Source organism: Kwoniella dejecticola, chromosome 1, assembly GCF_000512565.2.
Source record: "Kwoniella dejecticola CBS 10117 chromosome 1, complete sequence".
NCBI lineage: Eukaryota > Fungi > Basidiomycota > Tremellomycetes > Tremellales > Cryptococcaceae > Kwoniella > Kwoniella dejecticola.
Window position 1 is genome coordinate 1,179,170 of NC_089301.1, and position 22,997 is coordinate 1,202,166.

The 22,997-nt window shown below is 50.0% G+C and overlaps 7 protein-coding genes across 7 annotated transcripts; 4 read left to right on the plus strand and 3 right to left on the minus strand.

The window, feature by feature from the left end:
• Positions 1-429: 429 nt before the first annotated feature.
• On the plus strand, positions 430-2,702 carry I303_100456 (uncharacterized protein; the record flags this gene model as incomplete). The annotated part of the gene is made up of 2 exons (XM_018403827.1): positions 430-483; positions 654-2,702. 2 exons carry the CDS (start codon positions 430-432, stop codon positions 2,700-2,702), a joined length of 2,103 nt encoding a protein of 700 aa, XP_018266481.1.
• A 324-nt stretch (positions 2,703-3,026) lies between these two features.
• I303_100457 (uncharacterized protein) lies at positions 3,027-4,528 on the minus strand (the record flags this gene model as incomplete). The annotated part of the gene is made up of 3 exons (XM_065968120.1): positions 3,027-3,112; positions 3,213-4,022; positions 4,246-4,528. 3 exons carry the CDS (start codon positions 4,526-4,528, stop codon positions 3,027-3,029), a joined length of 1,179 nt encoding a protein of 392 aa, XP_065824192.1.
• Positions 4,529-8,392: 3,864 nt separating this feature from the next.
• I303_100458 (uncharacterized protein) lies at positions 8,393-14,578 on the plus strand (the record flags this gene model as incomplete). The annotated part of the gene is made up of 6 exons (XM_018403829.1): positions 8,393-10,414; positions 10,471-11,755; positions 11,814-12,022; positions 12,073-14,314; positions 14,373-14,477; positions 14,541-14,578. The coding sequence occupies 6 exons, from the start codon at positions 8,393-8,395 to the stop codon at positions 14,576-14,578; spliced, it is 5,901 nt and encodes a 1,966-aa protein (XP_018266483.1).
• A 416-nt stretch (positions 14,579-14,994) lies between these two features.
• Positions 14,995-16,162, minus strand: I303_100459 (uncharacterized protein; the record flags this gene model as incomplete). Its single annotated transcript, XM_018403830.1, has 5 exons — positions 14,995-15,359; positions 15,473-15,607; positions 15,671-15,792; positions 15,855-15,964; positions 16,034-16,162. The coding sequence occupies 5 exons, from the start codon at positions 16,160-16,162 to the stop codon at positions 14,995-14,997; spliced, it is 861 nt and encodes a 286-aa protein (XP_018266484.1).
• Positions 16,163-16,480: 318 nt separating this feature from the next.
• I303_100460 (uncharacterized protein) lies at positions 16,481-17,708 on the plus strand (the record flags this gene model as incomplete). Its single annotated transcript, XM_018403831.1, has 6 exons — positions 16,481-16,573; positions 16,631-16,732; positions 16,805-16,940; positions 16,999-17,133; positions 17,216-17,487; positions 17,607-17,708. The coding sequence occupies 6 exons, from the start codon at positions 16,481-16,483 to the stop codon at positions 17,706-17,708; spliced, it is 840 nt and encodes a 279-aa protein (XP_018266485.1).
• Positions 17,709-18,778: 1,070 nt separating this feature from the next.
• On the plus strand, positions 18,779-20,734 carry I303_100461 (uncharacterized protein; the record flags this gene model as incomplete). Its single annotated transcript, XM_018403832.1, has 6 exons — positions 18,779-19,021; positions 19,109-19,370; positions 19,450-19,641; positions 19,743-19,996; positions 20,082-20,222; positions 20,300-20,734. 6 exons carry the CDS (start codon positions 18,779-18,781, stop codon positions 20,732-20,734), a joined length of 1,527 nt encoding a protein of 508 aa, XP_018266486.1.
• A 1,445-nt stretch (positions 20,735-22,179) lies between these two features.
• Positions 22,180-22,871, minus strand: I303_100462 (uncharacterized protein; the record flags this gene model as incomplete). The annotated part of the gene is made up of 5 exons (XM_018403833.2): positions 22,180-22,202; positions 22,284-22,370; positions 22,428-22,499; positions 22,600-22,735; positions 22,860-22,871. The coding sequence occupies 5 exons, from the start codon at positions 22,869-22,871 to the stop codon at positions 22,180-22,182; spliced, it is 330 nt and encodes a 109-aa protein (XP_018266487.2).
• Between the last annotated feature and the right edge of the window lie 126 nt (positions 22,872-22,997).

Here is a 22,997-nt window from a genome sequence, read left to right on the forward strand (position 1 = left end):
ATTATATATGATCACGCTTGGAATTCAAACACGCTCCGACCTCCTGTTCTGGTTGTTTCCAGTGTCAGAGTATGCGATGTCGTTTCAGCCTATATCAAACGTATGTATGTATGGTGTATACTTTGTACTCGTACTCCTCAAGTGCCTGATTATCCATTTCTATCCCCTTGTCGTTGACAACACGACGGAATGATTGCTTATACTTCTGCTTGACGCCGGTATTTCGACCCTGTTAATGGAATTGGAATTATCGATTTTCAGCCTTTTACCTAACATCTCGAGATCCAGCCTATATCAAGTGGGTATCGTCGAGCAGGTCAAAGCTAAGTAAAAGAGACCACTAAGTGAGGGGACGCCGTTGTACGAGATGTGAGTCAGATCAATCTCAGACGACATGTGCTTCCTTGCCCATCATGAGCTGAGCTGATTATGGGATTCACTGCGCACTTTAGGCCATTACCTGTCGAACGTTCTCAAGGGAGTGTGAGTCCCCTCACTGAGTATCTAATACGTCTATGAATCAGAGGGGGCGCTGACAACTGCTGTAATGGTGACCCTTCTTCCCATCACTCATTGCTCTTGTATCGCCGCAACCGACGGAATACTCTGTTGACCTCCGTTCGACCTCCCATCCACCCCTTCTTGTCGCACAGGTCTCCGCCCTAGTAGCTCGGTTTCAGACAGCTGCTAACCGGGACGCAGAAGCGACTGCCCGCGAGAACAGACGAGCGAGCTTACAGCCGTCTGCATCTGCGATATCGCGCAGGACGTCCTCCAATACTGGTGAGACTGGTGCAGGTCTAGGTGTAGGGGTTGAAGCCGGTGCGAAAGAAGGTGGAAGAGCTCCGCCTAAGTCGGAATTAGCTGGTCAAGCGGAGGAAATCAAAGATGGAGATGCGAAGGTCATGGTCCCGACAGAAGGGGTGGAAGATGCGAAGGGCGAGACCGGGACAGGGAAGGGGAAAGCTGGGAATAAATCTGAGAAGGTCGGACACAAATTGGAGAATCTGAACATCAGCGATAAAAAGGCAGAAGAGGGATCTATGGAGAAGACGAAGGACGGAGAAAGTGATAGTCCGTCGAGACCACCAAAATCGCCCAAGAGGGTCTCTAATCCCAATGTCATGTCGGCCTTGCCTATCCCTAATATCTCCAAAAACACTTCCGACTCCGCCGAAGCCGATGCACTGCCCGAAACGGAGGAAAATCATAAGGCAAAGTCGGACACGCCGAAATCGAGATTGAAATCGACTAATGGCAAGCCTGAAGCTGCGACGGCTACGGTCAAGGGCAAAGCAGATCCTTCGAGTTCAACACCTTCCAAAAGCGATAAACCTACTTCATCAGGTGTAGCCTCCGCCGGGAAACCCACGTCCCGTCCCGATTCAAAGTCATCTCCTGCACAATCGAAGTCGAAAACATTGACTACGTCTACGCCTACCAATGCCGCTAAACCTCGCACCCGGCTCCCGTCTGGTCCTTCCTCTACTCCAGCCAGATCACGCACTTTGCTAGGGCATCAAACCCATCCCGACGCCAATGCCACACCCAACAGCAAAAGCAACAGCACAAGCAGGACCCCATCCTCGACCACAGCCTCGGCTACAACTACGGCTACAGCGACTCGCACGCCTAAACCACTCGTACCTTCCCACACGGGTCCTGCCCGACAACCTCGGCCTGCCTCTTCTGCACAAGCTCATACGCAGGGTACGCCCAGCCCCCTGAAACCCCAAATCACAGGTACACCCTCCAAGCCTACTGCTTCGAGTCTTGCTAAAGCTCGCATTCCCTCTGGTCCACTCTCTACTCCTCCTTCATCAACTACCAGATCGACCAAGCGCGAATCTCTCAGTTTGGGCAGAGCTAGCGGTTCAACTGCTAGATCGTCAAATGGGATCGGGAGAGATAGTCTTAGTCCATCTCCTGGTCCAGCCTCACATGCGAGACTCAGCTCAAGTGGAAGTGGTGGAAGTAGGTTGTTACAAGGTACAGCAGCTTCTAGGGCCAGAGCAGCAGGTGTGCAGCACCATGATTCGCCATCTTCGACTCCTTCTACATCCAAAACAAATAAGATGAACGCAAATACACCTACTGGAGGGAAGACCGCTTCAGATAGCTCGACAAGAGCTCCAGCTTCGATCCAAAGTCAAGGTAGGACGCCCTCTTCGCAAGCTCGGATCAAGACACCCTCTTCCACTTCCACTTCGAGAGTAAGAGTCAAGCCACAAGTTGAGAATACACCTTCCAGGGTTCCCAAGGATTTTTCAAAAACGCCGGCTGTGGGGAGATCACCGATCGGAAGACTGGGATTAGCAGCTGCGAATGTCCAACGACCTGCAGGACCGGCGAGTGAATTGGGAAGTCAAGCGAAAGAAGACGGTAAGATACCGGACGAAGATGTGAAAGAGGAATTACAGGAGCTCACTGAGCCCAAGCCTACACAATCACTTCGGGGAGATGGGAATGGAGATAATGCACGAGATGAGGTGATTGAGGAGCCGGTGGAAAGGCCGAAGACGCCTTCGCCTGATGATAACCAACAGGTCGAACAAATCAAGGAAGACGAGCAGCCTGTGTTAGGTAACAATATGTCACAGGATCTCGAAGTTGGAAAGGAAAATATGGGCCAGTCTGAAGTCGAGGAAAAAACCCTGGACGCAGGGGAAGAGAGCCTGGAGGAGATACCTGATATCGAGTGATCATCGTTGGGGATTGGGCACAGTGAGGTAACCTGAGTACGTGCGAGGAAATGATATAAATTGAAATCGGTCATCGTACAATTCATAGCTTTGAATAATGAAATTGATGATTAAAATGCATTTTTCTTCTGCGATGTCCAATGAATTATTTACCTTGGGTCTCGTGTATGGGCGTATGTCATCGTTTCGTGTCTGCTATCTTCGCATATGTGGTTTGTATATTGTCCTTACTATTCGCTACAATTGTAATGACCCCTGTGCTCTATACTATTTATCCACGGGCTGATCTGCGTCATCTCAGGAAGGAGTTCTACTCTAAATACTCTATGTCGCGCAGTGTCCGCCGTCCACTAGAAGATCGGATCCTGTCATAAACGAGCTTGCGTCTGAGAGGAGGTACAGCACCGGGCCTGCAAATGCAGAATGGAAGGGGTCAAACCAAGTCAGTCAGACAGTCACGTCAAATATAAGACAACATATCCTCTCTAGAAGCAATATAGGTTGACTTACCCCTGAACTCATCTGGCGTTGATAATCTTCCCAACAAAGAACCTTGCAACCAGATCTTATTCAATTCCGGCTTCTCTTCCAGCTGTGCAGCCGTCAACGCCGTCCTTATATATCCTGGACTGAGCGTGTTCACCCTTATACCCTTCTTACTCCATTCCAGCGCTAGATTCTTCGCTAGCTGATTCACTCCTGCTTTACTCGCGTTATACGCTGCGCACTCTATACCTAGATTGGCAATGTGCCCCGACATACTTCCCGTCATCGCTATACTAGCCCCCTCCATGCCAGCACGACCATCCATATCCGGGTGTCGCTTGAACCACTCTTTCGCAAACGCTTGCGCACAGAGAAAGGTTCCTGTCAAGTCGACGTCGATGACTTTACGGAATTTCTCGGTGGAGTAGTCTAGGGCAGACATCATAATTTGGATACCTGCCGAAGTGAATAAACCCCTTATAGGTTGATGCGGCGTCTCCTGACTGTTCGTGGCGAAGAGGTCGCTGAAGACTTGATGTACTTGATCTTGGTCGGTAACGTCTAATTGATGATAAGAGATTTGTAACCCCTTGGAGCGGGCTAAGTCCTCGGCGAGCTTCCATTGGGGTTGAGAGGGCTCGGGAAGGAGATCCATACATCGGACGGAAGCGCCGGATTCAAGGCATGCATGAGCGATTGTCAGGCCGAGACCACGACCCCCGCCGGTGATTAGGATGGTGCGGTTCTTGAGGAAGAAGAGCTCGTGTGCGGATAGAGCGGCTAGGGGAGCTATAGGTCCGCGGTCGAGGTGGTGAGATGTGGCAGAGGAATACACTGTGTGCGTAAGAGTATATTCCTAGCGAGAAGGGACGAGTGCGAAACATGCACATGCATGTGAACGAGGACGAGAGCGAGAGCGAGGGGGAGGGGAGAGAGAGAAGATGATGTGTGAGCATTCCCGAAAAGAGTATCATTCGATATTCAGACAAACTGAATGATCGTTTGTATGTCTCATGGGGGAGCAGGAGAGAGAGAGAGAGAGAGGGAGAAGACTCACGCGGAGGAGGACCTTCCATCGGCTCTTCAGGTAGTCCAGCACGCTTGCTCTCGTCCTCTTTCACATGCTCTGCGACTGGTTCACCGGAGCGCAATGGGCGGGATTCATGTTTGCTTGGGTGAGCAGCTTTCGGCTGATCTTTCCGGTGCAGTACACTGCTAGAGAATCCAGCTTTGGCTGCTTGAGGAAGCAGAGACATGGGTCGACTGCGCGATGGTAAGGCCACACGAGCATAGCGGAACTGAGGCCGAAGGGCAGACAGTATTCGTGGCTGGATCGACATATTGGATTGCTTTATCTTGCGTCTTAGTCAATTTGGTATGCGAAATGAGATTTACACGAAGCTGCTCAACTGCATATATATGTATTCTTGATCGAGCAGTATGTCTTTTCCGTGCATTGTCTTGTCCTCTTAGGCGTTGAATCACATCACAAACACCTATGATGCAAATGACATCAACAATGATGATCCGTTCCTTACATGCTATACTCCTCACTCCTCGGTCAACTCCGTGAGTGACTATATATGCATGAAGCTGCGACTGCGTAGTGCTGGGCATCCTTTGAGCTTTAGCTTGGTCCGGGGCGATCATCTTTCATCTCGGACCGAAAGGCGAAAGGCGAAAGGCGCAAGAAAGGCTGGGCGAAACAACTACCTCTCCTTTCATGCAGGAGGAGTATCTGACTAACCAACTATCCGCAGATCATGGAACGGGGGGTTATCAGACAAATAGACGCTTTATCCATAATTCCCCATATCAATTACGTCACATATCGGTGCTTTCACCCTGAATGATGTCGATGAATCTCTTCCTGCATGGCTTCTGTACACGCTTACAGTGCGCCTTTGCAACGTGGACTGTACTGCGGAACACGATGAGCGGTGCTACAGTGGGGCATTGACGACTTACGAGTAGCGGTATATCAAATTTGCAATAGTATTAGTCTGGTTCTAGTGAATCTTGGCGAAAAGAGAGAGAAAGAGATGAGAGCTCCAGCGTCTATCCGATAATTGTCGCTGCAAGTTCCAGCTTGGCCGAACCATCTCGATCAGATTGGAATCTTCGAATGTGAATGAATTGTTTTCAGTCGGTTGCAGTAAATACTTTACTTGAAATTATCTGCAGAGCCGACAGAGTCCGGATCTCCAAGCGCTCCTGACCCACTCATAATTCGGCGTCCCGCTCACTTTGAGCACCTAACGCGACCGAGACGTTGACAAGACCGTCGACAAAGTACGCATGCTGGAAGTCGTATGAGATGGAGGGAATGGACCGTTTGACCACGGAAGAGCGATCATTCATGTCCTTCTGGCTTCTGCGGCCCCGTGCGACTTCGCCATGCGTCTTATCATCGTATTTGGGAATGTCTGTTTGGCGCTGCTTGATGGCTCCGCGACCACCGGTGAGGGTGCCCGCATACTCTCATGGGTTACATGCTGTAAGGTGGCTGTGATCATACTTCCTCGAAGAGCTACGATTGATGCTCAGATCCCAAGAACACGATCCTGACAGATCCCGCATCAGAATCAGAATCAGAATCAGACAACCTTTTCAAAGCGATTCCATCAGTGATAAGTATGTTGCCATCTAAGATATCTTCGGTGGACGAGCACAAGTTGAATTGTGGGATCCCATTTTTTGGTGCTGAGAAACAGCTCGAACGGATGGATTGAATCCTGCTTGAAAGCCGATAGCTCGAGGTTTGTGTTATGCAATGACAAAACGATGACCGGAGCCCGATAATCCACTGGCATCCTGTGTCAGTAAGCCGGTGAGTGGCATGATGCCAGGCGGGTGTTGAGAGTGGAAGGATGATGAGAACGATGAAACGAGGCAGGTATCTTTAGCGAGCAAGATGAAGATGATTGCAGGCGGACATTGGACCAACGGTTCATGGGGGTCGACATGCACCGAACTTCGTGCCGATAATATGTCAAGACCAAATATAGACGTACAAGGACATTAAAGGTTGCCTCAAAGGTGTGTTGTAATATCTGTCGTCTCGAATCAGTGACCGACATCCTTCAGAATCAATTGTGCGGTACGCGTCTTGACGATGTATGCCAGAGCACGTGAAAGCTCGGCAAGTGGAAGGAGAAGGAATGTGACACAGCTCCAAAGAAGCGTTGAATAGTTGTCAGTCTCCGCCGATGCATTGTCAGACAGAAATCACGGGCAGAACTTGGCAGGGAGTTGGCAAGCGATGCTATTGATCCGATGATGAACGAAGGAAGCAACGAAGTGACAATCTCAGATAATGGGCAGCGCATGAAGGCGGACACCGCATAAGTTTAGGGAGCCACAGCAGGGCGCCGGAAGATGCCGAAGTGAGATTACCCTTAGATCCCTCGGCTGGCTTGTCACCCGAAACAAACAAAACGATCAAGAGAACATCCCTGTATAATAGTTAGGGATTGACAGACGCTGACTACGTGGGACTACATGTATATGTGTATATGTTGTGTAGAAAACCCAAGTTGAGCCATGCTGTTGCTGTTACTCACACAGCGTGAGAGGAAGACGATTATCAGAATAGCAAAAAGTGTGATACATCGGCGTGCGCTACGGCGACAAGCACAGAGTTAAAACGCGTTAGAGCGATCAAAGCTCTCGGAGAAGAAGCGTATCGCTGTCCGACCTCGTCTAGTCTGGGAAGGCGTCCAACAAACATCGATAAGACCGTTGCAAGATTCCTCGCTCGCAAATCAAAATTCCTGAGCCCCTCAGGGATCGCCTGACACCAGCCAAATCGGTCGTTCCGGACAACTGTAAAATCATACAGACCTTCGTCAACGAGATCTAAAAAAGCGGATATAACAGACAATTTTTAGCGGGTGCGGCGATTTTGATGTGATAGCTTGCCATCGCACAAGCACAAAAATGTTCTGATGACGAGTATAAGCATATCCAAACAAAGTGTTTTCCGCATGCTTTCTTACGTTTTGGCGCGAAAGAAATATCTCATGGATTCAGTGCATGGACTGGGTCGAGCCAATAAAGGTCTTGCGGAAATCCGCTCATATCAGGGTGACAGGGAGTCTCCTCGGTCTCGCTGCGATTCCGCCGTGACAAAAATGCCATAACCCACTCAGGGTATCTTGTTTCCCTCTTGCCCCCATTTCTTTCCTGTTTAAGGGATAGGCATGAAACGGAGATGGCCTGTCACCGCTCTACTCACTCCAGTTAGTAAGCCCTCACCATAGCTTGGATGCATAACCTGTGGTACTCACTTATGACTGATTTACCTAATCACACCGTACGAGCAAAGCACACTAATCCGAAAAAAGAAGGGAATTTAGAACAGGAAAAACGACAGACCTCCATGCCAAATTGTAGTGGTAGAGGCAAAAGAGAAGTCCTGGGTGACTCCGTGCATAGCTGCTTGAAATACATACATACGCATCTACTTGCATTCCAGCAAACCGACTTCAACCAATCGAATCCCTAATTCGTTGGCCAAGGATCATTCCTTGAATTCCTCTTACATACCTGTATATTCATATCTTCTTTTTTTCTGTTCTTGATCCAATATTTGCCATTCACTCTATAATATATCTGCGACTAGCGCATAACTCAAAAGGAAAAGCAAGGGCGACATCCCCTCAAGATCGGTCACGAAAATCACTTGACCTCAAGCAGCCTTCACTTCTTACCTCAATTCATTCATTCGATCTTTGCCATCGATCTCATTCTCGTCTCGCACCCCTCACTCCGTCTTCGGCCAATCGAGAATTGGACTTAAGCACTTGGAGAAGTCTGGAGCGTACACCAATACATACTAGATATCGATAGACGACGGTAGAATAACGAGGCGCATATCGGTGGGAACTGGCTTTTAGCATCTCGATCTTCCCAACCTCCACTCCATCGCATTCCACGCTCTTCATCCGGCTCTCTCGTTCGCAACTGGCATCGCAACAACGTCAAACGAGTAAGTTTTGAATACGCGAGCGAACCGGAGCTCCCGCTGCATAGCTGGGACAAGATCCGTAGGAGGGATCGAAAGCATTGAACGAGAAAGGGAGCAAAGATTTCAACGCCATCGCGGACATCGCAGTTGACGATAAGGCGTAAGCTTCCTACCATCTCTTGCACCCATCAGGGACGTGTGATCAATACTGATCATCGCAATGTCATCAGCCATCATGTCCTCGCCGCAAGATGAGAAAGCGCCTCTGAGCGGATCAGTCCCCACGATCCAACCCCCAGTGCGACCCTCACCAGGCTCAACACCGCAAACATCGTCAGAATCCGTCCCCACCTCTAACCCCTCATCAAAGGGATCATCCGGCCGATCAATGCATCCAGGCTCAGTGACCATGCCCGCCAGACCGGTGTATGCTCCTGGCCAATTCATCACCGGGAATCACACACCAAAGCCGACATCACCTGGCGGGCAACATTCCGGTCACATCCCACAATCCACCACGCCAACGACCGATGCTACAAGGCATAGCCCGTCGATCTCGCCGTCCGGTCCTGGCAGCGGTGGGCCGCTGAGTCCATCGTCAACGTATGGGGGCAACAGCTTTGTGTTTCCCATGAGATCGGTGTTTCAAGGACTTCACTCGGATGGACAACAATCTGGGGGTGGCGAAGCAAGTACTGGTTTAAACAGGACAAATTCACGTTCCAGTGAATACAGAACTCCTTCATCGCGACATGACCCCAACCGTCGTTTCTCGCAAGCCTCGTTCACGGGCGATAATGATGCAGGCATACAGAGCATCGCCCAACTACTGCAGCAACAAGACGACCGGGACAATGAGCAGACATCCAAAACAAAGGATAAGGGCAACAAAGCCTCTGTGACATTCAGCGGTAAATCAGGCGATCGCGCGGCAAGGGGAATGGCAACACCGCCCACACCGAGCGCGGGTGCTGCTGGCATGTTCCCATTTTCCGATCTCACCTCGTCACACAAAGATAACTCAGCGCCAAATAGTAGGCGTACAAGCGCCGAGGAGGAAGCCAGCAAGACCACCTATCACATCGACGAGAAACCTGAAATCCCTCAAGTCGGCCGACCAGATCTGACCCACGGTGGCAGTTCCGGCACGGTCAGACATCTCGATGGGACCGAGGATCAGCCTATCAACCCTTCGGCGGAAGCCTCAGGAAGCGGTCTACCCGATAAAGATCGAACTCCCGTCGGTGTCCCACAAGCGACACCTGCGTCTGCCAATTTCAAAGATTATCCTGGTACCCAAGGAAACGCAGGCGAAACGACCGATTTCTCGGCACCTGGCAAGAGCGAACATCAACTCTCACCAAAATCTAAGCAAGAAGCCCTCGACTCGACTCCTGAGTTGAAACAGCCCAAACCCATACATCCGATTGCGAATGCGTTGGATGAGCTGGTGCAACAGAAAAGGACATCGACGAGGAGCGGATCCAGAACCAGTCTCGAGGTGGACGAAAGTGGAGTTCGCTCTCTTATCAACGATTTCAGCGGGATCGTCCGATTGGGCGAGGCAGGATCATTCACTTCGACAGGAGGCACCGGCGGCGATGGCAATGATACCCGAGGAGGCTCGGGCACAGGTACAAAGAGCAGCGCTGGTATGAATGCTGGCGATAGTGCTGGATCTGGGGGAAAAGGAGGCCCAAGTGGGCCTACGACCGCAGCCCGATTGGCACAGCAGCAACGTCATCAGACTCACAAAACGACGAGAGACACTGTCAGGGATTTCATCAACTCGCAAGCTCGAACGGTGAACATGGCCGATCCCAATGCTCCCACGCCATCGCCCCATCCAATTGAATCGGAAGGCGAGTCGAATCCGGAATATGACAGTCCCGGACCAGGAGAAGGAGGTTTCGGTCTTGGCAGCGGTCCGACGCCCGCCGAAGCCATTCAATGGGCCGAAGACAAAGAAGAAGCCTCCGCGCCAGCATCGAGCGAACAAGCGATCGCATCTGGCGACGAGAAAGATGAGTTCACCGCCACCAGCAGTGACAGCGGTTCCGAGCCCATCGTCACCTTCCGATTCGAGCATGTCTCGGACAACGATGGTCATCATGTGGTAGTAGGGCGAGAAGGTAAACTCAGGAGATGTGAGGATGAACCGATCACCACGCCAGGCGCGGTCCAAGGCTTTGGTGTGTTGATGGTGCTTGAGGAGGATTACGAAACTGGCACCTTGGCTGTTAGACAATGTTCAGAGGTAAATCATCTTTGTCTCAAGCGCAGGATCCACGCTAACCGCCCAATATTGTGCAGAACGCCACCGAATTGCTTGGATTATCACCTAAATACCTTTTCAAGTTGGACTGTTTCACGCGAATCTTGACCATCGACCAAGAAGATGTGCTGAGGGATAATCTGGAATACTTGCCCATCGCCGAAGGTGGAAAAGGCAGCGTCGAAGAGGAAGGTCCATCCGTTTTCTTACTGTCTGGGTACGGAGAACCTGGGAGTGACGACTCTGAGGAAGAAGAAGATTCCGCCACTTCCGGGGGCAGCGTCAACGGCAGAAGGCGAGAATGGACCTGTTGGGTCGCAGCTCATCGGCCGAAGATCAACGGACCCGAAAGGAAGGACGACGACGGCATGCCGGTCACAGTACCTGATCTGGTTATTCTCGAGTTTGAGCTAGAGAGAGACGATTACAACCCTCTTATCCAGCCTTTCGAACCTCCTTCGCTCGACTCTACAACCGGTTCTGACACGCCTGAATCTGGCAGGGGTAGTTTCACTGGCGCATCAGTGGGCAGTTCAGGATCTGGTCCAGCTGGCTCCGGTGGTTCATCTGCGACTATAGGCTCAACTACTGTACCTGGACGTCATCGTACAGGATCGGACGGATCAACCGTCATGACTGCCGGTAATTCGTCAACACCAAACACCTCGCAACACGCCAGTGGCAGTCATCCGTCCTCCATGTTACCACCTGGATCCAAACCGATGGGCCTGGACGGACTAGAATTCGAAGTCCCCATCGAAAGGATCATCGAGAGTACAACGAACCACGCCAAACCACTACGCGCGTTGGAGCGAATGAGGCGAACAGGTCAACACGGAGGATCGTCCACCGATTCGGGATCAGGCAGTAGGAACACTAGAGGAGCACGAAGGCCTAGAAGGCGCCCGCCAGCCGGGACAACTGGAACCATGGACGTCTTCGCTGTACTAGGTCAGATCAACGATCAATTGGGTGCTGCGCCGGACTTGGAGACTTTCTTGAAGATCACCGTCGGCGTCATACAAGATCTCTGCCGATTCCACAGAGTGTTGATCTATCAATTCGACGAATCGATGAACGGTCAAGTGGTTTCCGAACTGGTCGAATGGGGCAAGACTACGGATCTTTACAAGGGGTTGATGTTCCCCGCTGCGGATATACCCGCGCAAGCGAGAGAGTTATATAAAATCAACAAGGTCCGATTGTTATACGATCGAAGTCAGACCACAGCTAGAATGGTGCTTAGATCGAAAGAGGATTTGGACACACCTTTGGACATGACCCATTGTTACTTGCGAGCAATGAGTCCGATCCATATCAAATGTGAGTTATAATAGTCGTTGCGAAAAAATTATGGATCACTGACACCTTGCACGCGCAGATCTCGCCAACATGCACGTGAGATCGTCGATGTCAGTGTCCATCATGGCTTTTGGACAGCTATGGGGTCTTATCGCCTGTCACTCCTACGGTCATCACGGAATGCGGGTGTCGTTCCCGGTCCGACAAATGATGCGTATCTTGTCCGACTCAATCTCCAGGAACATCGAAAGGTTGTCCTATGCACAAAGGCTACACACTCGTAAACTTGTAGGTTATAGCCCAAGACCTGAAGTGTATCGGCTGACTTGTCATGATAGATCTCTACCATCCCCACTCAATCGCACCCTACCGGTTACATCGTATCCAACGCCGATGATTTATTGCAGATCTTTGATGCAGAGTCTGGTCTCTTGGTCATCGGTGATGGCTGTAAACTCTTGGGCGAAAACGAACAGGGACAAGCCATGTTGGCAATCGCGGAATACCTGCGAGTGATGCGGTTCGACACTTGCAAGGCCTCGAACCACATACAGCGTGATTTCCCAGATCTTACGCTACCCCGTGCTCAAGACACAATCGCTGGTCTGCTCTACGTCCCATTGACTGCTAAGGCTGGACAAGATTTCATCGTCTTCCTTCGTAAGGGCCAGGCTCGAGAGGTTCAATGGGCAGGCAAACCATACAAGGACGAAAGGGCGAACGATTCCGCAAGTCTGGAGCCGAGAAAATCCTTCAAGACCTGGTCCGAGATCGTCACTGGTCGGAGTCGAGCGTGGACCGACGATCAGCTCGAGTCTGCCGGTGTACTTGCCTTGATCTACGGTAAATTCATTCAAGTGTGGAGGGAAAAGCAGTCTGCCATGGCTTCCAATCAACTCACCGCAATCTTACTCTCCAATACATCTCACGCCGTTCGAACGCCGCTCAGTCAAATCATCAATACCTTGGAATTGGCTTTATCCGGAAATATCGACGCAGATGTGCGTAGTATGTTGGAAAACAGTCATCAAGCTTCACGGGCTTTGCTGTTCCACGTGCACGATCTACTTGATCTCACGAGGATCGAGACAGGAAACGAGCAGTCGTTTAACGATCCATTCGACATGCGCCAGTCCATCTCGGATGCCATTCGATTATACCAAACTGAATCGTCCAGGCGAAACCTCGAGTTCCGAGTCATCATGGCGGATAATCTGCCGCAATACGTTATTGGTGATTCAAGGAAGATCAAGACTGTCATCTCTAATCTAGTGGCCAATTCTGTCAAGTTCACGGAGAAAGGGTTCATCGAGGTGTATTGTGGTTTGCAACACCCTCCGTCGTCCGATGGCAGAAGCAGCTCGAAGCAACCCCAGGAGCTGGTACGAAATGGTTACGTACCCATCGAAATAATTATCAGCGATTCTGGTTGCGGTATAGCCACCGACAAGCTCGAAGCCATGTTTGTCACTCTGGAAGGCGCTGACGAGCTCAAGGGGTCCTCTTCCAATGGTCTGGGTCTTGGGTTAGCGGTCGTAGCCCGAATTGTGGAACAACTCGATGGACAACTACGAGCTGAATCGGAAGTCGGCGTTGGCAGCAGATTCTTCTTCACCTTGCCTATGTTGGTTCATGATGGTCGACCGTCGTCTAGATCGTCCAGAGGTTCAGCGGGTGTCAATAAATCTCAAAGCCTTGTTCTTCGAGAACAGAGGGGCAGCTCAGGTTCAGGATCAGTCACTTCCATGCGATCTGGGATGTCTGAAGTCGACTCCTTCGTCAACGATTTTGGCAATTCGCACATGTTGTCTCAACCTGTCCCAGCGGACGACCAGCGTCTAAAGGACGCCGAGTATAGGATGTCAAGACCCGGTACCTTCCCTGTTACGGATTCTTCTTATCCCGTCAAGCCTAGTCGGATGGACGCGGACTCAGAGCAATCCATCCGTAGCGACTCGTCACCTCATTCTCCCGAGACTCATGATACACCGCGACTCGAAGGCAGTAGGCGGCCGTCCTATAGGCTATCCATCGATCAAGGTCATGGTCACGGCCACAACCGACATCATTCGCAATCGAAGCATCCCAGGCAGGGCTTAGTCTCTTCCACCCCCTCAGCATCCGCGGCTGCAGAAAAGGATGCGGCTCGAACGAAAGCTGAGAAACGACCCCAAAGGTCGAAAAAGGGTCCGGACGGAAAATCCACTTTGCGAGTCATGGTGGTGGAAGACGACATGATCAATTCGCAAATCCTTCAAAAAAGACTGAAAATGGACAAGCATACCGTGAAAGCGGTGACGAACGGTCAGGAAGCAGTCACTGCGCTTGAGTCTGATTGGGACTATGATGTGGTCCTAATGGACATCCAGATGCCCATCATGGATGGTCGACAAGCCGCAGAAGAAATTAGGAAATTGGAACAGAAACTCGCGAAATCGGGTACACTTCAGAGTTCCGGCAACATAGATCCGCTTAGGGTAGATGGCAGGATACCGATATTTGCCGTTTCGGCCAGTCTGTATGAGAGTGACAGGCATAATTTGGCGGAACATTTCGATGGGTGGTTGTTGAAACCTCTTGGTGAGTCATGCTTCTTCATTCACATGCCGCTTTTATTGACTGATTATGGCCGATGCAGACTTTGCGCGAGTCAGAGCTATCCTTGCGGCACTGGAAGATCCAGCCAAGCGATCGGCCGAGGTCTATGAACAAGGCAAGTGGGAGAAAGGTGGATACTTGAGAGGTAAGCCGGATTCAAAACGCTACTGCTACCTCGAGTCTAGCTGTTGACGCAATTTTCGCATAGACGCACCATCACCAGTACCTTCACCAAGCTTACGATAATAATAAGATAGAGACTGGTCGACCTCACATTATGATATTTATACGTTTTCTATGACTTGTACCAATATTGATAGTCAAACAATTGGGTTTATCTGTATTTCTAGCAAAATGTTTCAGGTACAGCTGAACAGAAAGACTTAATTTTTGTCATGGGGTATACAGGATATAGAGTAGATTTCCATTCCATCGTTTCCATCGTTATCTTGGGTTCCATTCATTGTCATTTTCTGACACAATCAAAGTATACACGCGCATTATATTTTCGAATGCATTTCGCTCAGAGATCGTGACCCGTTACAGCATCTTTTGCCCCTGTTCTTCGGGTTCAATCATGCGAACGGGTACACAAGTAACATCGAACTCGCTACAAGGATTAGTACATGCAAACCAATCGAGCTATACAGGAGTACGTATTGCTACACTTTGTAATCACCGCCAGTCTCATGCTCGATCCACTCAAACATCTCTTGAGCCTGAAACACCGCTTCCTCTTCACCTCCATGAGTCGCAAACACAGCTTGTATATCCTCTTGATTGATATTCGTTGGTACACCGAGACTATCCGACTTCAATTGCGATTCGCACAATTGTTCCAGTCTAACGAAATAAGCCACGGCAGCGTCGACGGACTGTGCTGCAGATAGTATACCGTGGTTTTGCAAGATGACACCCTTTCCGTTCGGGCCTAGGGCTTCGCAGATCCGTTTGCCTTCTTCGTCATCTAGGACGATCCCGCCGAAGTTGTCGTAGAGCTTCACCGTGTCGGAAAATTTGGCGGCGTCTGTATCAAGTTACGCATCCAACGATTGAGCTCAGCTTGTCTGCTCTCAATCATCACTGGAGCTGGACTAAAGATCGAGCTTGAGCAGCAGCTTCAAACGGCGTGAACCTCACCATAAGACGCAATGTCGAGATTACGACCCAATACGCTGAAAGCTCGCCCGTAGGTGGTATGACTATGCGCCGCGGCGTGTATGTCGGGTCGCATGGCGTGTATAGCTCCGTGGATGGCAAATCCGGCTGCATTGTCTATGACCCAATATAAGAAAGTCAGCTTGAGCTTGAAAGTTTTGGTTTGAGAAGCAACCTCACAAATTTGCCCGTCCCCTGGTTTACCCGTACCTTCCAGTATGTTCCCGTCGTGATCAATCAGGAGCAGATCAGACACCGTTAACAGATCGAAGGCGACTCCATAAGGATTCACCCAGAATGCACTGTCGTTCATTGCGGCTTGTCAGCTGCATTCCTACTCTGGATGGAGCATTTGAGAGCTCACTGCGGGTTGACAGCATCTCGGACTGTTATATGACCAGCTACACCTTCGTCGAGACCCAATTTCGAGAAAAGCCTGAAAGCTGCTGCCAGTCTCTCTTTCTGGTATTTGCGCTAGATATCATAACATTGGATCAATTCGAGGCATGATCACCATTCCTGCTGAGTCGTCGAGCCACTTACTTCATCGTATTTGTCAGAGAACGTTCGAGGGACATAACGCTTCGATCGAGGCTCATGAGCTGCTCCGCGCAATTGTAGTTTCGGATTCGTCGAAGTAGAGCTCGACGACTCGGCCAGCGTCCTTGACATTGTTTTTCCTTCTTCGCCGTGGACCTGTTGACACGTTTCCTAATACGCAAAGCGGCTGTGAAGTAAAGCTGTCCACCGTATAGCACAGACAGCGATTTGCTTGTTGTCGCAGTGTCGTCGAAGCAAGTTGTGTCCAGCTCGTCATTTTACCGAGAAGCCGGGATCCGGGTGATCCACTCCGGTGAACTTCGGGTTTGACCGTCTTTCCCCTCTTGATCACGCTATACCCGTGCTCGAGATATGTCCCAGACTCGTCATTGACTCGCACGAATGAACGTCTGCGAAAGCGTACACGAGACTTCAGCATCTAAAATCAGCATGGTGGACCAAGCAGTATCTAATCCAGATCATCAGAATGGGCATCAGTCAAAAGTGCGGAAGTTCAAACGAGCTGCCCCTCCGACCTTTGAGGTGAGCATTCCATCGCCCCTATCTCGTCTTGCGGGTATAAGCTGACCAGTCGATCAGGATGTCGGACAGGAGAAGGTATATAGGAGGGGGAGACTGGCCATGGCATGTAGAGTCGTAGCTGCCCAAGGATGGGGCATAGGATGTTCTATGCAGCTCTCAGTACGTGACACACTCGGCTTGTCTTGTCCGCAATGGGATACGGGTACTCGAAATGCTCATGCCTTGATACAGTCACGCGATCCTCTCGACTCATCGACGATCTGGGTACATCCGGCCGGGAAAGCTCTGGCAGCGATGAAGTCGACGGATCTGATACAAATTAGGATTGATACAGGTGAAGTCGTGGACAACAATTCCCCATGGGGCTGTAAGTGACCTCGAATGATACCCGGGTGCTGTAGACTGAACTGATGAGTCTCGTGCAGATGATCTGAATGCGGTCACGATACATCGAGCGATATATCAAGCTCGACCAGATGTAGGAGCTGTCGTTCATGGTCACACGCCTAACGCACGATCGTTCTCGATGCAGGACCGCCCGCTCGAAATGATACTTCAAGGTGAGTTCCTCGTTCCCATGCTTCTGGCCTTTCTCCCGAGGCTGCGGACAAGCTTGGCTGATATGGAGAGAAATATCTGCAGATTCTTGTACCTTCTACAATAAGTTTCACAGGTTACCGTTCCAAACGGGCCAAAACGCTTTGTCCGACCCAAAGGCTGTCTCCGATTGTCTGAAAGATGGAAAGGGGTTCGTGATGGAAAACAGAGGGATTCTGCTAGTCGGTGCGACAATTGAATGTCCAATAAGCTATTACATCAGGATGGAGAGCGTGTGTCAGATCCAGCTGTTGGCAGAAGCTGCAGTCAGAGGTAGAGGAGGCGAGCTGGTAAAAATAGGTCAACAGGAAGTCCAGGTAGGTCGTCCGCTTCCTCCTGTATCTAATGATCACCCGATGTTGGCCAAGCTTGCATACGACCGTGAACTTTTCCAATCGGGGATACGCTGAGCTGACGAGAGTTGATGCTCGAACAGTTCACATTCGACAACAGTGGTTCAGAGCATCATGCCTGGTTGATGGCTATGCCATACTTCGCCCGACAAGATAGATTGGCTGGGGGAGCCTTCGCTATATAACCTGAGTACATTCTCAGCTATGTCAATATCGCGCTCATGCCAATGTGCTCGCTCTTTAGTCTGAGCGTCGTTCATGCTTCTTCAGACTGCAATGGATGATTGGACATGCTATCGTAGTTTGGCTTACATGTCGTCTGGGAAACGCTTTCACTGCCATGCACGGGCTGTCTGCAGCTGGCTCGGCTTCTCGCACAATGATATGCGTAGTTCCAAGGATATCACGGGCCGTCGGAATGAGCAGTCTGCCTGAAGCTGAGCTGCCGTAGTTTTCCTTCAGAATCCGATACCGCCGGATAGAACCTGAAAAGTTCTCTTAGCAGCGATCGGGAGCTCTCCGGACGCCTCTCACGTCAATAAACCCTTAAAATGTCATTGTCGCTCGCTTCGCTTAGGTGTCATATATACCCTAATGCCCAAGGCCCTGTGGGGGACCTGGTCATAGGCAATTGTCCCTGGATGGAGCGATTTCATCCGCGAACATCTACTTGATCCTGATGCTGGAACAAGAGCTTGGCTTGTCTATAGCCGGTTTAGGCGCACCGGATTAATCTATACGTCATGGCATCACGTAACGATGCAATTATGGAGGGCCCCCTTTAGCGGCTTGATAGAGAAGAGAACCTTTTTTCCTCTTTCTTCGTTCGTTCGAAGTTGCCCTTAGCCGCATTGGCATCAGATTGAAACCAGAATTTTGTGTTGGTCTTGTTTGGCTCGTCATGTCGCTCGTACCCCTTCCATTCCGAGTCTTCAATTTACCGATGCATCGCTGAACCGGCTCATTGCATTTCAGGTTCGAGCAAATGAGAGATCTTCCGTTCCAAATCCCGCCCGAGTGTGTTTTTGCCTATGCATATAAGCAAGTTGAAAAGATGTATCATCCATGTTGTCTTCTGTTCTTCTTCCATTTTACACATATCTCAAGACACAAGTCACGATTCAAGATAGTGCAATCACCGTCTTCTGAGGGACTACGATAACAGTCGACGATAATTTGATGCCACCAACACAGGAATTTGTATCAACCATCACTCATTACCCGCCATCCACCTACAGGTCAGATACTCGATAAGATGTTCTACAGCAAGAGCAAGAGCGACGGGGAAAAGCCCAAGGACAAGTTCATCGAGGATATCAAGGTCAAAGAAAAGAAGGTCCGAAGTGATAGCAATAGTAGCAGCAATAGCGATGTCGAAGTGGGAGCTGCTGCAGATGCTGTAAAGAATGCTGTAAGGGCAGTCGATTCGTTTGATGATGACTCAAGACATGATGCTGTATTTGGTGATGTTGGAGACGATGGGCCAAATTATCGGAATGTGAGTCAAGGGTACCGACATCGATGTCAGCATGACACACATGAAGGAGACGACGCGTTACTGAGTTTACCTTGACTTACATTTCAGGTCGGCTGGATAGCCACGATAGCAATTATGCTGAAGACCATGATTGGTCTTGGTGTCTTGTCTATACCCGCGGCATTCGATACTCTGGGTCTGATACCTGGAGTATTAGTCTTGTTCTCCTTGGCTGGTATGACCACCTGGACGGGATACGTGGTCGGAAAATTCAAGATGAACCATAGAGACTGTTATGGTATAGATGATGCAGGCATGATCGTCTTCGGTAGGGTAGGAAAGGAGATTTTGGCGGTCGCTTATGTTCTGTGTATGTTGTTTCTCTCTTGTGGATCATTCGTCTCGCTTAAGGCTGTCTTGCATGGTGCTGATCATAATTTGATGGGCAGTCCAAACGTTCTGCGCTGGATCCGGGATGCTGAGCATATCCATCGCGTTCAACGCCCTCTCCGTCCATGGCGCATGCACTGCAGTTTTTGTGGCTGTGGCGGCGGTCATAGCGTTCTGCGTGGCCAGTGTTCGAACCTTGCATAAACTGAGTCCATTAGCTTGGATCGGACTGGTGTCTATCATTACAGCTTGTAAGTCCACGTACTCAACGCTATGTTCTGGGATCAAGCTCGCCTGCGGGTGTACGAAACACCATGGGAGCACGCTGACTGATTTGCTTATTGCATTATAGTGTTGACGCTCACGGTGGCTGTTGGAGTACAAGAACGCCCGGCCGCCGCCCCTCGGACGCCTGAACCATTCAAGAGCGATTTCAAACTGTTTGGCAATCCCTCTTTCGTCGAAGCTATCTCAGCAGTATCAGCAATTTTCTTCGCTTATACCGGTACACCATCTTTCTTCCCCATCGCTGCGGAAATGAAGAACCCGAAGCATTACACCAGATCCCTGCTGTTTACTCAGGGAGGCGTTACTGTAATCTACACCGTAAGTATTGCCTCCAAGTCAAGCGCAACATCGGTGTTATGCCAAACGATGGAAGCTGATGCCGTTCTGATGTCTTCGATAACAGGTCGTCGGTGTAGTCGTATACGTCTTCACGGGGTCGTTCGTCTCATCGCCTGCTCTTGGATCTGCCGGTCCTCTCATGAAGAAAGTCTGCTATGGTCTCGCCTTACCCGGTATCATCATGAGCACAACCATCTGCACCCATGTGAGCCTGCCTTCTTCTCGTTGTGCTACCTCGCACCCCGGTGGAAAAAGGATGGATACTGATGCTTGCGATTACAGTTCCCCTCGAAATACATTTTTGTCCGAGTATTGAGAGGATCCAAGCACCTCGCATCGAACAGTCCAACACACTGGATTACATGGCTAGGATGTGTCGGCGGATGCGCCACTTTCGCCTACATAATCTCTTCGTCAATCCCCATATTCAGCACGCTCGTCTCGCTGATCGGGGCGTTCCTCGGTCCGATCTTGTGCTTGATTCCTATCGGCGCTATGTGGTTCTACGATCATTATCGATGGGCGGACAGGAAGGTCAACAACCCTAATACTATCAAGTTCAAATTGTTGGCCGGATGGAATATCGCCATTATAATTATCGGATTCTTCATACTGATTGCGGGGACTTACGGATCGGTGGTCAATATCATGGATAGTTTCAAGAATGGGGAGACTACCGGTGTTTGGTCTTGCGCAGATAATTCGGGGTCAGTATAGTGGATTACATACTGTATCACACAGGCACAGGACGCCGAGATAGTAGCGAATAGGTGATGAAGCGAGAAGAAGAGGGGTTTCTCGTTCAGCGATATGGCGAAGAGAACATCCACAATGTGGGTATCTTGCATTGTTGCATTGAGGGACCAAATAAGACAGACTGTAGCTATAATTTCGCATAATTAGTATACCCTACACTTACATATATGTAGCATCTAGTAAAATCGCAACTCAAACAGTATCAATGCATGTATCTACAGAACCTACGATTCCAGCTTCAAGCTTGACATGGTTTCCTACTGATCTAACAGGTCCACGGTTCACAGGAATCCGAGGAATCCAATTTTGACTTCGATGAACCGCTAATTGAGATCTATCTTTAGTAGAAAGTGCTGTCGATCGAGCCTTGACCGTCAGGAATGATATGGTGATGAAGAAACCCAAATGGCAAATCGTACCTTGCCTTTTGTGTCGATGCGGCATCGCACGCATGTCGAAGAAGGCTGCTTCCAGGCTAAGGCGGCAAGTTTCTTTCGATGGCACAAAGAGTTCTGCTCAAGCGAGACCACGGCTCTCATAGATCGTCGAGACGAACCTGTGTCGGGGAAGCGGTAACGAAGATACTCTGGTCAACGAAATCTCGACCTGGTGGCTCGTCTCGCAGCCTATTTCCGTTGTGCGAAGCATTGACCGGAAGCTAATCAGGTGTCAAAGGAAGGCAGAATCACCCAGTGTGCGATAAGACCGATGAGGTCGGTGTGACATCATTCTTCTTCGACGCATGGTCGTATACGCACTAGGGGAAGTAGGGCAGCTTTGTGATAGCGATTTGAGCGAGCCAGTCAAATTCTTCAATATCGATAAGCCATCTCATCTATACTTGTTCACCTCTAATTACCACTTTCCGTATCGAGTTAGCCATGACATCAGCTTCGGAGAAATTAGCGAGTTTTCTCGAGGGGTGCGCCTCATATATCGAGAGCAGGAAAGAATATTACCTGTGAGCTAAGCTAGTAGAACACTCTCCGTGACCATATTAACGCGATCTCACAGGCAGGACTGTAATGATCTCTCGAGTTACCGTCGCGCACCAGAGTCAGAGATTTACTTTGGAAACGGCTCATGCCTGGCATTTCAGCGGATCGGTTCAAGCACAGTGTCTGTCAGATTATCTCGTCGAGACAAAGCGCCAGTCGGATTCACTATCGACTCGACATGTCCGGAGTATTCTGTGACAGAAGGTTCATCAGACGCAAGAGAGATCCCTTGCCCAACTACGAGTCCAGCGGAATTCGAGAGAATGCTAGATCGGCTGATGGAGGAGCTGGATGAGTCGGTTTGCTAGTCATTGTCACTTGCCGGTAATTCATACAATACATGCGTTTTCGAGATCAAGCAGGATGTACCACTTGACTGCAGCGTGTAGAAATAGGCGGTCTATTGTTTTATGTGAAAGGATTCTCGATTTCTGCGAAGTGGTTGTTGCGATCTCAGCGTTCGGTACTACACCGGAGCCAGCCATCCCGAATGTTTTGTGAGGAGGACGTACCTGCTGAACCATCTGTCGGACTTATCAGAACTACGTTTGGACCTCTTAAGACTACTAGCCCGAGATTACGCGGAGGCATCGCATTGTCTGCAGTGTATATCGGGTTAGCGTTTGCACCGTTGAACCAGGGCTAACGACACTCACTCTCGTACTCCTCCACCACATCATCCATTACCAGATTCATCAATTGATCGAAACCCTTCAGTATGCCGGTGACTGATGCGATGATAAACCATCAGCATGAGTACCTATAGATGACCAGCTTTCGAGAACTTTGGATTCTAGTGACAATATGTTGTATGACGTTGTGATTCACCTTCTCGACCACCCATGAATTTCACTCTGACGCTCGTGTCCACATATTGTGCTAGATTCAGGATCGACTCTCGCTTTTTCCTATCGCCTGCTTGTGCGTTGTTGGGTGCACCACCTCGAGAGCCTCCTCGGCCACCCTGTAATACGAAGAATGTCAGTGCAAGGCCAAATTAGGAGGAAATATGCAGTCTGATATATACTGCGAATGCGTGTCCGCGGAGTCGCACTGTCGATCAGAGAAGCAAGGCCACCGGAACTCACTCTTCCTGACATGGTATCTGATTACGAGTAGTCCAGAGTGGGATCTGCTGAGTAAACAGTAGTGCAATAAGGAGATTGATTGACTGCAACGACTGATATTGCACAATTATCGAAGGAAGCGTCACGAACCGAAGGATA